The sequence below is a fragment of the Cyanistes caeruleus genome, chromosome 3 (assembly GCF_971803275.1).
Source record: "Cyanistes caeruleus chromosome 3, bCyaCae1.hap1.1, whole genome shotgun sequence".
Lineage (NCBI taxonomy): Eukaryota > Metazoa > Chordata > Aves > Passeriformes > Paridae > Cyanistes > Cyanistes caeruleus.
Window position 1 is genome coordinate 23,800,066 of NC_141703.1, and position 14,693 is coordinate 23,814,758.

Sequence of the window (14,693 nt, forward strand, 5' to 3'; positions counted from 1 at the left end):
AATGTTATAAAATAATTTAATTGCTTTTAGACTGGGGAAACTAAATTGAAGTGCAGCTTAGAAAAAAGTGCAACTGCATCCATTTCCAAGAGCACCTGCACATCTGCTGATTAAGTCTTCAGGACGTGTATAGCTGGGAAAGTCAGATTCTCTTCCAACAGGCAAGTCCCAGCAGCTGCTGCAGTTTATGGATGGTTTGTTAGAGCCATGGGCACCTGGTTTGGCAGGTACCCATTTCACCCCTGCTGTATCAGCAAGCGCTGTGCTGAAGGCGAGAGCTGGCACGTGTGGCTTCATCCCCTCAGAGAGTGAGTGTTCTGCAGCGCTTTGCTGTGCTGCAGCCTGCTTTCAGAGGTGTTGCTAGTGCTCACACAGCCTTTCACAACAACCGTACCCACTTTGTCAGCTGTGCTAAAAAAGTGCTGGTTAAATGGGGCTGCTTAAAAAGGAGAAGTGTGGAGTATTCTCTTCACAGAAGAGGAAAGACTACTCCCTGCTCAGTACAGAGAGACAAAGAGTTATTTAGGGAGAAAACCATTGAGGAGGAGGCTTTTCTTGCAGAAATAGCCATATGCTTCCTACTCCCACAACATTCGACAATAGAATATTTTGACAGCAGAGTGGCTGCTGCTGTAAATCTCCTAATTATGGATCAAAAGTGCCACCAGCTCATGATGCATAACATGTTAGTGGCATAAGCTCATGCAGCAGTTCAGAAGAGCGGAAAATTTTCTGATGGATTAACCTTTACACCAGTAGGTTCTATGCCAGATTCATCATTAGATGTATTCTAGGCTCCTTTTGAATCAACAGGCAATGTAAAAAAAGCCGGGGGAAAAAAAGAAAACCAACATAAAGCTGGCTGTACTTTGTATCATCTGCTCTAGCTGATTTGACTGTTGTGCTATCATTTGTACCTACCTCAGTTTGACAAAATTAATGTTTTAGTAACCTCAAGGAACCAGTGCTGAGCTCTGGCAGTGATGCTCACAGAACTACGTTGTCAATGGTTTGTGAACCACCAGCTTTATCCACTGATGTGAGGCTTGTTCATACTTGAGATATCTGCTGAGTTAGTCCTCCTGTGGGTGCAAAAGGCACCAGGCAAACATTTTTAACCCCAACATATTCCTGCCCACCTTCTGGGGCAAATTATGCCATTATCACTGCAAGGGGAATCCACACTGGTATATCTGGTATGGCTTCACTAAAAATGCACTTTATGTTTCATTGTGGTACTATTTAAACTTCATTATCTGTTAGAAAAATGCAAGTAATAAATAATTCTTCCTACACATGTTAATCTAAAAGGGCACCCTTATAAGAACTATCACCCTTACTAGAGTGTTGTTAGACCCTCTGTGGTAATAGGAGTTTATTTTGAAACTGTCTCCTTTATAGTGGTGTGAGTACATGATTGTAAACAAGAATTGACAAAAATTAAGCCAGTATTGTTTCCCATATTTAAATGAAAGATCATGGACTGAACATCAGTAGAGAGCAGAATAATTATGGGGAATTTTTGTTGCAAATGTGGTGAAGGGTGAGGGCTGAAATCTGTGTAAGTTGTCCACCTTTTTTGGTATAGTGATGATGTTATTTGGACAGAGGTGTGGAGAGTTCTTTTGCTTATTTAAGTGACACTGGTAAAGATTGCAGATTGTGTGATAAATGTGTATTTTAATGATTATGATAATTTAATGAAAACAATAAAAGAAAATATCTTGCATTCAGTATTATTTAATTAGAAGTCAGATCCTGTAAGATATTCAGATACCTCATTCTTAGTGATTTTAGCTCTATGAAGATACCTAAATACTTTTAAAAATACAGACTTACTTCAAGAGGGTAAAAATAAATGGTTGTAAAGGCTAGATTGCTGCACTTTTCAGTAATCTGTTTTGCTGCAGTTTGTGATTAATCTGTTTTGTATTGTTTCTCTTTATGTTGCTAATGTTTTTTTCTTTCCTGAGTTAACTGCCGCACTAGGTGTCTCTCTTTCTCTCTGCTAATCACTGGTTTTGGGAAAGTACATAAAATTTCCTTTTGCTTTGCAGTGTGCAAAGGAGTACAGCTTAAGGGCTGTAACTACTCTGTGTATTTGGTTTCTGCTTCATTTTGAGAGACATTTTGAGAGGTTGAGTACACCTGTCTCCCATTCAGTTGCTGGGGGAAGGAACAATCATTGTGGCACTGAAGGGGTGACCTATTCTCTTGTCAGCAAGAGGGGAATTTAAAGCAGTCAGAGTTATCAGAGTTATCCTCAAATCTGCCTTCTGAAGGGGAATCTCTGGTGGTGAGAGAAAGGCAAAACTGCTGGTGTTATAAAGCAAGTCTGAACTTTCATCTTTCATGTAGGGCTAGAGTTGGGCCTGGGGGAGTCTGAGGCGAAAGTTTAAGAAAGAAATATAGAACATTCTGTCACTGGTACTGCTCCCTCCAAAGGCTGAGAAAAATCTGCAAAAAACCTCTGGTTAGAAATGCAGAGCTGGACTTTCACTTCAAAATTTGATCATGCACCAGCCTTGTAAATATCAGATATGCTGTTTTTCCTCTGTGCAGGTATCTAAGCCAGACTGCATCAGAAGAAACGATGGTAGCAGCCAACCCCCAAAACAGGGAGAAATTAACCATACTAAAGCAAGCTCTAGGTGCTCTGGGATTCAATAGCCTGGTAAGTTACATGAGCTTATGTTATTTGTAGCTAAAATAATTACATTTGTTGAAAGCAGGATATAAGTAACTCTCACAGATAATGCTTTGTGGGGAAAAGAAGCTCCTTTCTGTCCTTTTTTTTTTCTTTTCCCTCTTAGTTAAGACCTTGAAACAAATACAGCACTAGTTCACTCCAGGGAAATTACTGTAATCACTTTTAATTAGACACAGAACCAACAATGTAAATCTTTTTCGTTCTTAAAGATTCACAAAACAGCTTCAAGGTATAATACTCTGAACAATTAAATTACATAGATAAAAAGAAGCAATCAAATCCCATATGACACCTCATAAAAGCCATGGAAATTTTTTCCTCTTCCTGATTATCTCCCCATCCTTTTTAATTTTGTGAAACACACATATGCTAACAGCACCTGAAAAGAAGTAAATACCTATTTAGGCAAAGAAAATTAGAGCCAGGTAACTTGAAAGAGCTGACTCAATTCCCCAAAAGCAACAAGAAGATAGGCCTGCTGTTTGTCTTTAATCCTATGAAACTAATGAAGAAGATAATTTGGAAAATTAATCAAGAAGAGGTTCTGGAGGACAGAGGTGTTACAGAAATCAGAAGAAATAGAAGGATGAATATAAAAGCTCATGTAAACTGTGTATCCCTTCGAGGTAACACAGTGCTTAACAAACTCCCCATATTTCTTACACATGTATGTGCTACCTAGCACACTGTAGCTGGAACACTTCTGCAAGAGAAATACATAAGCAATAGTGGTTTTAGAAGGAGGTTAAGAACTTCCCCCTGTACAGTATCATTAGAGAAAGGGAACAAAAAGTTCATGTAATTCTAGGTTATAACATCATCAAAAATGACCAATGGGCAGCAGTTGTAACACAAAAGGATCAAGGGCTGTCAGCACACAATGTGTGAATCTGCTGAAGCTGTTATTTAGGTGGGAGATAGACTTCTGTGGTGGTAGTGGTACATTATGGAGATGTTTGGCATTCCCTAGTTAAGGCAGAAAAAAATGTCGCCTTTCAATGTAATGAAGAGTAGGGTTTATTTTCATTAATATTCATGAGACCATATCCAAAACTGAACAAATTGGCAATAATTTGACAATATTCCTACTCTTAGTGGCTCAAGCTTTGTACTAGTAGATTTCAATAAATAAATGTCCAGACACTTCTGGATTTAGCCCAGTGTTCACAGTTTGGCGGATCTGTCTTGCTCTTTCATTAATGTTTCTGTTCTATTGAGGAAGAGGTTCAGCCCATAAGTAAATAATTGATTGCTAAATGAATCATGATTTATAAGCCTGCAGTAGCTGTCTGAGAATGCCTTATACACAGTATTCTTTCAAGTCCAGTACTTACTTTCACTCAGAATTCTTGAAAAGAAGTTACCTCTCAAAAAAGTGTCAATATCTTGAAGGCTGGTCTGTGTTCAGCATTAGAATAATATTTAGGGGGCAAGAAATCCACTCTCAAGTGCTGCAGGCTCATTTTCTGTGTTGAATGTTAGAGGGCAATATGTAGATAAAACACATTCCTAAAATTTCTACCCATTACTTCTGAGGTACATGGAGAGGGCTGTATGCATCATTCCTTGACTACCTAGCCATATTTTTAATGATAGAGTAGATAATCTTTTTGAAGAACTGCATAAAAATTCCTTAGTAGTCATTAATGATATCTTCCAAAGTATGTTAATGTTTATTAAAAACAATTACTATTTTAAAGGTGAGGGAACATGCATCTTTATTTTGCAACAAAAAAAAACAACTGTTTGAGCATCTAGAATGTGAAATATACTTGAGACCTTATCAAAAATCACCAGACTCAAAAGCTCTCCCAGCCCACTGCCATTCAGTGCTGCACAGTCATCCCCAAACCAGTTCTGAATGGGTTAACGTACAAGCAAGGAGTGTGCAGTGCTAGTGTGCCATTTCATCTTGCCTGAGATACCATCCCAAGAAGCAGAGTATAGCACCCTAGTTCGAATGCTATATTAGCATAACTTCTTCTATTTTAAGAGCTATCTTGTTCAGACTTTCTCTGTATATATTGGATTTTTTTGAATCTTCAGCTTTGGTACCGTGTAATACTAAAATACACTGTTGCCCTACTGACATCTCTCTCATACAGTACGAGCTTGGCGTTCTTGTCTTAAAGTGTAGTTTAGAGAAGCAAACTTGCTTAAACAGCACTGGAGGCACTTTGGTCTATCCTAGAAAAACTGTAAGCTTCTCTAATGCCCTTTGATGATTGGCATATTTATAAGGGAAAGGAACATGAGGAAAAGAAGAAAACTTGAGAAAAAAGAGGATGTATTAGCTAAGTATTTCATTAGTAGTGTATTTATAATCTTTGTCACCAAATTCTGATGAGTGAATTTTCTCACTGTCACTTCTGCAGCTTCAGCAGAATCAGGTTCTAAATATTTTTCAAAAATATTTCAAGGATTATCAATTAACTTTGCTGTACATAATGCCATGTAATTTTATAATGGATATCAGGTTTCTTGTTTTACCATTTTAAGAAGCACCATTGTTATATAACTGACCTTAAAAAAAAAAAATCCAAAAATACACAATGCTTTCCATATTTTAGGATTTAAGGTTCATATTCCATGGATCCTATTTTTCCTTGAATTTAAATATATTTTAAATATAATTAACCAACCAAAAGAACTGAAGAAAGTTAGTTTTCTTCTTGCTGTGATAAAAATGAGGCCAGGAAAAATCTGCCCCTAAAGATAACTGCTTCACAATCTGAGACATCACAGAAGAGTATGCAATCCTGGAGGGGAAGTGTGAGGGTAAGGAGAGTTGCTTTTGTTTCTTTCAGACCTTAATTACAGCTTTTAATACCAGGAACCTATAGAGATAGAAACTTCGTTTGTGAATTCAGCTGGCTGAAGCAAAAAACCCCTTGCTGTTCCCAGATACAGAAATTGTCTCAGTGGAAATTCTCTATGGACAAGATATGTTTTATTTCTTGAAGAAACAATGCATCCATTAAAGATATTTTAGTGTTTTTATCACATTTGGAAAAGCTTTCTTTACCTATTAGTTAATGTGACTTACATTAAAACAAAGGAAATAAAAAGTAATTTTTTTGGTACATGTCCTAGATAGGTTCCAGTTTGGTTTCAAATTTCCTGTAATAATTCACATGTGAAAGCTTTTCAACTGATCAAATGCTGATGATACAAACTAACAGAATTTGTATTTTTGTAAAGCATTGCCTTTCATTGGTGTGCCCAACAGATCTTTTCTTTATCTTTAATTCTGAACAAAATATGTGCAGGAGGTGGAGAACCTGTTTGTGATTCTCTCAGCAATTCTGCATCTTGGAGACATTCGCTTTACGGCTCTGACAGATGCTGAGACAGCATTCGTGTCAGACCTGCAGCTACTGGAACAAGGTCAGTAGGACACGACCTTGGAGCATCGCCTGCTCGGTCCCACAGCAGGGAAGTTGCGCGGTTCCACCGACAGATGGAAACACAATTCCAGGGAGACAAAAAAAAATTACTTCTGAAAATTCATAAGTTACTGTGGGAAGACAGTATCCAATTGATTTGGATGTTTTATAAATTGCAGATTTTTATGGGATGAAATGAAATGCCAGTGTTGCAAATTAGCTAATTAAATGTCATATTTAATGTTATCATTTGCCAAAAGAAATTGTACAGTGCACTTTGTGCAGTTTTGTTTGGAAATGCTTTTGCACTGCTTGTCAACAGCTGAACAATTTGTCTTGGATTGAATTTCTTACACTCAAAATCTATGTCTTAAAAAGGTCTCTTGTTTCTGTGCTTTGAAGTTTCGCCTCTCGGTCACTAACAAATCTCCTCCAAGTGGCTTACGGATACAGAATGTCAATAAGTAGCATACCTTCACTCCAATACCACAGAAAGTCTGCCCAACCCTGGGGAAAGTCCTGAATAATCTTTGGAGGGGAGAGAAAGTTGTACTGTAATATACAGATACATTCAAACTTCATAAAGTACTGACTGTAGTCATCCTATTTTATGTCTTCGTTAATTTTGATTACTCCTGTGACACCACCCTTTTCTTTAATGTTTGGATTTTTTCACTATTCAAAAAAACATCTACAGAAGAAAATCCATTGTAAAAAATGAAATATGCAATATAGCATAAATCAGTCTTTCTTTACATTTTCTTTTCCTTTCAGTGGCAGGGATGCTGCAGGTTTCACCAGATGAGCTCGCTTCAGCCTTAACAACTGATGTTCAGTATTTTAAAGGTAATATTTCCAAGCTTACATTCCCATAGATCAGATGTGTTGGCATATTGAGCTTTCTGTTTTAAAAAATTTAAAAGCTGTTGATTTTTGTTTATTTCTTGTATGGTCCTGTAAATGTTCCCTCTGAGGAATATGTAGGCTTATCTGTCATGCAGTAAATCAAACCGGACCACCAAATTAGAAATGCCTTTGTAATATGGACCAAAGAAGTTTCACACGGTGATGCTGATGGGCTCCTAACTTGATTATTGCTACAAAAGTGTGTCAAAGTAACAGATTAGATATTAATAGAGAATATTACTGAGAACTTTAATCAACAGGAGTGTCTTTGGAAAAAAAAAAAAAAAAACCTGAAAAAATATTTTCAGTAAAATATTAGTTCTGTTTAGTACTCATACACGTTTCTTTTGAACAAAGTATAAAGGCATGTATTTCCAAACTTAAAATCTTTTGACTGTTGACAGTCTTCTCATCTTGCACTAGAGGCTTCAGAAAAAAGCTAACACCATGTAAATGTTTGGCAAAGGAGAAGTAACTGTAGCTAAATTTACTGTAGCTAAAATTACTTAAGGCGAAGTTTACAGCACACTTTCATCTCCATTTTCTGCTTTTTCTCTTAGGAGACACGATTGTTCGGAGGCACACTATAGAGATTGCAGATTTTTACCGGGATCTCCTGGCAAAATCTCTGTATGGTCGTTTGTTTAGCTTTCTGGTCAACAAAATCAACTGCTACCTTCAAAATCAAGATGAGAGTGGCAGGTAGGAGTGCCATTGGAAACTATTAGATGTTCCATTTTCTGTTCAAATCCAGACCTGTAAAAGAAACATGATTCCATTAAATGGTGGAATTTAATGCACACTGATAAAGTTTTAAAGAATTTTATAATAGCATGACAGTGATGCTTGGATCTTTAAAGCGTTGGCCATTCCTTCTAGATTTTTATACTGTAACTTATTTGTTTATTTATTTGCTTATATAGGGTGCCATGGTACTTCTTGAGGTAATCTAGATTGGTGGTTACAATTAATAGTCTTTTAGGACTTGACAATATAGAATGAGCCAAGTCTTTCAACATGAAAAATGCTGCTTGGTACTTTTTTAATGCAGAACATACTTGTTCTTTCTTCCCAAAATAGTGACCTTAGCACAGGGTATTAAAACCAGAATTTTATTCAAAGGCCTTCAAATGAATGTTTAAACTTAACTGATTTAAATGTTCTAAGAATGTTCTCTAGGTTGGCATCTTCTAAATTTAATTCTGTTGCTATCCAGCATGGTTTCTTGGAAAAATGAATGCTAATTAATGTGCATCAGTGGAGCAGTCAAGAAACAAATTGAAAGAACAACAAAAATGAAATCTCAGTAGAATCAAAGTAACAAACTAAGACAGTAGACCTAATTAGATGATCATATGCATGTAACTTAATCAAAGTTCAACAGCTCATATGCTCAGATGAGCTCTCATGAGCATGAAATACAAGTGGCTTGGAGTTATGAGTAAATGGTAATCCATTAATGACAGATGTGGAACTTTTATAAGGGTGTTTTCTTTATATCATCTCTGTGGCATAGGACAAGTGTTTACAAGGTGCCCTCTTTTAGAGTTTGAGAACTTCACTATCTTGTTTTTATTCCAATTCATAGACCAATTAGTGACAAATCTTTTCTTTTCTATGGGTGTAGCTAAGGGAAAAAGGTACCATGCCTGAATAACTCAGCTTTCTGTACCTAAAATCTGTCATTATACATGCACCACCAGAGTGTCTCACTTCCTTCTGAAGGCAAACAGAAGTAATATGGAATGATTTTACTTGTCTGTTTGTGACACTAAGCTAGAGCAATTTTCCAGTCCATGGCCTAATTTGACATACTCTGTATATAATAAGCAAGGGCAGTAGCATGAGCTACTTCCTCATTCATTCCTGGGATTTATGGAACAGAGGCTTAGCTCAGTGCATGTCTGTGACAGACAACAATCCAGCTCAGTCATTTCTAATTACAGTGAGCTTTTTTTGTAGTGATTGTTGAGAAAGAAATTTAGAATTGATACATTAAAAATCTATTAAATTAATTTGAAATAATTTTTCAGTGTGTAATTTTACAATTTGATATCTTACATTCTTTCAGAATAGGGTGTTGTGTACTTCTGTTGTTAATATAAACATATCATTTTTAGATATAATAGGATCTTCAAATAATGAAAGTCAAAGATGTTTGTATATTGTCTATCTTGTAGTCTCCTTTTAGTGAAATCACTAGGTAGAAGAGGTAATCTTAACCTTGTAAAAATATTTCTTCATTAAACTATTTCTACCTGTGAGGTAAAGTGAACACTGTGTGAGGTTGTAAGTCCCAGCTAAAACAGGAGAGACGTTTGATGTACCAGAAATGAGGAGTTTGCAATAGTGTCCTCTATTATACCTATGCTTGAAAAGGAGCAGTTCTTCATTTAGTCTGGTTATAGAAAGCTAACCAGCTCAGGATTAATTGGCGGTACTGACAAGATATACTAAATTTTATCAGGTCAAAACTAGTTTCATTTCCTTTCCAAACTTGAAGATAAATAGCTTATTTTAAGTGGAAATAAGGTTGATCATCTTTCACTGATATTTAAACCTCAGTTGAAGTAGCCCACATATAGGTTTTGTTGTTGTTTGGGTGTTTTCTTGTTTGTTTTTTGTTTGTTTGTTTGTTTTGTTTAGCCTAATCATATTGTTTAAACTGGAGGAGTAAATCAAGGCATAGAATAGTTCTAGATGCAAGCTGGATTACTGCAATGAGTTTGTGTTTAGTGGGTCAGATTTGCTTCAAATACATCCAAGTAACTATCAGTTAGGAGCATTATATCTCCAGTTTGGTGCAGTTTTAATAAACCTCTACTGAAAGATCCACCAAAAACATTAACTTATGTGACTACATAAGTCTGATACATTCCAGGCCACACTTCATTCCCTGGTTGGAAATAGGCAGAATTACTACTTATCAGATGGTATGAGGCCTTCATAAGAAGCCTGGAATAAGGTTTCTAACTCAGTTCTCTTGTTCTGTTGTGAGGCAGCTTAGCTGTACTTAAATCACACTTCAGAGAGAATTTATGAAGCAATAAAATTAGATTTCTTGGCTTAGTAACTCTAAAAGAAGCACCTTCTTAGCCTTTGTTAGGAAACCAGTTATCCATATTTAACTTTTATGGTGGAAATACTTGATTTTTGTCTTTAATTTTGATTTGTATTTACTAACAAAAAGTTTGTGATAGGTTTCAGACAAAATAAAATGAATGATTATCGTTAGATATAAGCAAAGGGGAGGTGATTTGTGAAAACCTGCAAAGACCAAGCTCTAAAAATATGAAGTACAGAGAATAAAAAGTGTTGCCAGAATCCAGCAAACTCATTACTTTGGAATACTATTCAATAAGTACAGAGCAAGAATTTTAATGATGTTAAGTGAGATAATACACCTTTGGAAATGTTGCACTATTCCATAAAAACTTATAATTTTGTCTAGTTTTAACTAAATTATAACCCTATGTTTTAACTAAACTATAACCCATGCTAATTTATACTGATTGCAAGATCTGAAATTTGCTACTTGATTAATTCTTATATTATTTTTAAAAAATCAGCTGTGGAGAAATTATTTTGCCATAATTGACCCTTCAAGTGGGATTAGAAGAAAGCTAATAGTATTTCTCACAGGTGCTTATAATTATTTTTTTTTTAAATTATTGATATTTGTCTTCACTCATCTATATAATGATTTCCTATTCTACTGATTTTATTATTAGCAAAATAATCTCAGTGAATTTCTTCCTAAGACTCTTAACTCTTCAAAGTTTACTCTGTTTTACTTCCATTCAGATAAGCATTCTGATTTTCAGTTTTGTAGATTCATGGTTGTCTTAATGTGACATTTCGATGCAATTGTTTGCATGTTGGCAAAGTTGGATCTGGTGATTCAAATGAGTAATGAAATGACTTAAGGTAATGTTTTAACAATTCCTGACTCATTCTGCAAGAGGCCTTTTTCTTTGTGGAGATTAAAGAATGTGTGTGAACTCTTGTGAAATATTGTTTTTCATTTCTCATGGAAAACAATCTAATTAGGTGTATGGGCCTGAGAAAATCTTGATACTGTGTTCCCTGCCTGCTACTAAGTTGAAGGCATGTTGCTTTATCAGCTAGTTAGAAAAGACTTTCTCTATTTGTAGATAAAACCTGATAAAAAGTTGATAAATATTTTGTAGATAAAGCCTGGCTGAACAGCAGGTCCCAGAGGGCCTGGATCTAGCTGGAGGCCTCTCACTAGCAGTCACCCTCAGGGTCCATTACTGGGCACAGTATTGTTTACCTTATTCATACATGAGCTGGATGGTGGGATAGGTGCCTCCTCTGCAGGTTCACTGAGGACACAAAGCTGTGAGGAGTGGCCAATGCCCTGCACAGCCCTCCAGCAGGACCTCAACAGGGTGGAGAGAGATGGACAGAGAACTGTGAAATTCAGCAAAGGCAGGGTCCTGTCCTGGGGAAGAACAATCCCCTGCCCCAGTACAGTCTGGGGACTGACCTGCTGGAAAGCAGCTCTGGGGAGAAGGACCTGGATGTCCTGGTGGACAGCAAACTCTCTATGAGCCAGCCGTGTGTCCTTGGGCCAAGTGAGCTGATGGTGTCCTGGGGTGCATTAGGAAGAGCACTGCCAGTAGGTCAAGGGAGGTGATCCTGCCCCTCTTTCAGCCCTGGTGAAGCACATCTGGAGCACCCTGTCCAGTTCTGGGCTTCTCAGGAGAAGAGAGACATGGAGCTCCTGCAGTAGGTCCAGTGGAGGGCTACAGAGATGATTTAGACTGGAGCATCTCTCTTATGTGGGAAGGCTGAGAGACTTGAGCCTGTTTAGTCACAGGAAGAGACAACTGAGAGGGGAACCTCATCTCAGCCTATAAAAATCTAAAGGGAGGGTGTCAAGAGAGTGGAGCCAAGGCTCTGCTCAGTGGTGCCGAACAACATTACGAAAGGCAACAGGCAGAAGCTGATGCTCTACCTGCACATGTTCTACAACTTTTTTACTGTGGGTGACCATGCACTGGAACAGGCTGCCCAGAGAGGCTATGGAATCTCCTTCACTGGAGGTATTCAAAAGCCATCTCAATGCAGTTCTGTGCCATGTACTCTTCCTGCTTGAGCAGGAAGGTTGGACCAGATGACCTGCTGTGGTCACTTAAACCCAACCCATTCTAGCATTCTTATTTGGCACCATTACAGACAAACAAAGCAAGCTTCCATCCAGTCATGCTTTCTGTCCATATCACCAGGACAGCCATAGATTTCTGTTGCACATGGACCAAACAGAATATTTCTAAAGAGGTAGTTTCTGAAAGCTTATATATTCTGACTGTATACCCATACCCATCAAAATTCAAATAGTGCCGAAGAGTACCAGTAGGAACACTTATTTGGGCAAAGGAAGGATCTCAGAGGTCTCATTTGCAAAATCCTTAGTACATTATCTGATTTATAGAACAAGATATTCTGGAATAGAAATCTTCCCAGCTTCAGAAAAAAATACCCTTAAATATTTATTTATCTATTAGTGAACTCAGTAGAAAGTTGCTGGGAGTGCAGGAGGGAGAGAAAGGAACTTCCTGTTCAAAACCTGAAGCCACAGCATAATGAAAATTGTTTCTATATGTGTAGGTAGGGAAATCTTTAAAACAGGCAAGCAGTACAAAACATCTAATATAATATGGTGCAAAATACCATAATCTGAAAATTGCTTAATTCTGGATAATTTCCAGTATGTCATTTAACAAGATAATGCCATTTTTTTAAAGCACAGAAAAAATTTTATTTGAAAGAGCTGAGGAAGAATATGTGCTGATAATGAAAGAGATATAGATCTTGAGTGCATTGGCAAATATACTTCTTCTTTCCTGCCATAACTGTCAAATCACTCAAAAAATGAATTTGTTTGTCAGATATGGAACCAGTGTTTCTTTCTGGTATGTCCAGCCACCATCTATATATGCATCTCTGGGTAAGGTAATATTAAAATAAAAATTACAGTTGTTGAGAAAGATCCTGAGAGACATGGCAATGATGCCAAATCTCAGCAAAAATCTCATACTATTGAAAAATCTCCCTCAAAAGTTTCAGAAACTATTTTTTTTTGAGTAATTGAGATGAAGAACATCATATCCAACTGGAAGTATTTGGCCTATTACCTTCGAGAGCTGTGTTTGTGACATCAGGTATAATCTGCTCCCCTGGGAAAACTGAGGGCTTCTTAATTAGTATTCTAAAGGACCTCATTTGAAGGCTAGGCTCTATACTTCATCTAATCAGAGAAATATTTCCTCATTAATCAGTATCACTTCCAGTTTATCCAGATCAGACATAAGCCTTCCTCATTATTGGCAGAAGTTGGAGGAAGAGCAAGAGCTGTTGTATCATGGGCAGATGAAAAGGCACGTAAAGTCACCCTCCCACAACAGACTGATCTCATTGCTTTATGCTGGCAGATTGCAAAAGATAACAAAAGGAATGGACCCTCTTGATTTTGGAGCTAAGAACCCTCTGCACTGGAATAAAAGTGAATAAATAACATTCTGTAGGTTTGTCTGAAGCATTGGGTCAGATGTATTGTAAAGGGAGTTCTGTTTACCTTGCCAGGAATGGCAAACGATTTGAGAGCATCTCATGATGAACACAAGATGTCTGCCAAGGTGATATATTATCAAACACGATGACTTCTGTATGTGTGTTGTTTTTAGAGTTGCCAGGAATTTTTATGTAGTTTCTTTATAATGCAGTTGTTAAGGGTACAAAATCAAAAGGTTATTTCTAGTCTATAAGGATATCTTTACAGATGTGTTCTGAGGAAAAAAAGGCAAAGCTGAAGACATTGTAAAATGTTGTGAGTTGAAATAGTTTCATGTATCAGAAAACCAAAATGACTTATAGTGAACATCCTTGCTTTTTCTTAAGTGTTTACTTTTGCGTGCTGATATAAGAGAAAAAAAAAGTTCATCAAACATCAGCAAATTCTTTTTTTCTGCTTTCTATTCTGGGAAATATTTTCAAACTTGAAATCAAAGTCTCATCCCACATTAAAACCATAATTATTTTAGTTATATATAGTAAATATTAAATATCTGAAACAAAATAAAGAGATGTATCAGTGATGATTAGGAACCATAAAATAAGAAAATAAGGAAATATTTCAGAACAAAAAGTGCCTTTTTCTAATATTTATTCTTTTAGACCATGGTGACATGCCTTTTCATTTGTTAACATGGAATCATTCATGCTTTATTTTGCCTTGGGAATCTCTGCTATGATTATTTAAGGAAAGTAATTTTGCTGGAATTAATATGATTGACAGCTAGCCAGTAGAAACATCTATGGACCTTCCTTCTGGCAAGAAAAGTGATATGAAAAAGAGAAAGAGAAGAAGAAAGATTAAAAGAACAAAGTAATTTGAAACCACATATAAAGCAATGTTTTTAATTTGTATGTTGTGTTTTCAGTTGTTATTTAGTTTTCAAAATCTGAGCAATAATTTAGTACAGAAAATTACTATCATAGATGTAGAGATTTTGCACATAAATAGCACAATGTAATAGTAAAATGTCACTATTGTAGAGGATACAGAGCCTAGTGCTGTTATACTTGCCCTATAGGCAAGATATTAATTATGTAAAACCTCCAGCTCTTTTAATGCGATGTCTGCATCTCCTAATAATACTAAACCA

The 14,693-nt window shown here is 36.6% G+C and overlaps 1 protein-coding gene across 7 annotated transcripts in view; it reads left to right on the plus strand.

Moving 5' to 3' along the window:
- MYO16 (myosin XVI) overlaps positions 1–14,693 on the plus strand; it is a 367,619-nt gene that overhangs the window by 236,288 nt on the left and 116,638 nt on the right. For all 7 annotated transcript variants that reach the window (XM_086880163.1, XM_086880162.1, XM_086880164.1 and 4 more), the window contains 4 exons: positions 2,563–2,674; positions 5,980–6,097; positions 6,871–6,942; positions 7,563–7,704. In XM_086880163.1, coding sequence (XP_086736289.1) covers positions 2,563–2,674; positions 5,980–6,097; positions 6,871–6,942; positions 7,563–7,704 — 444 coding nt within the window. The remainder of the gene's footprint in view (positions 1–2,562; positions 2,675–5,979; positions 6,098–6,870; positions 6,943–7,562; positions 7,705–14,693) is intronic.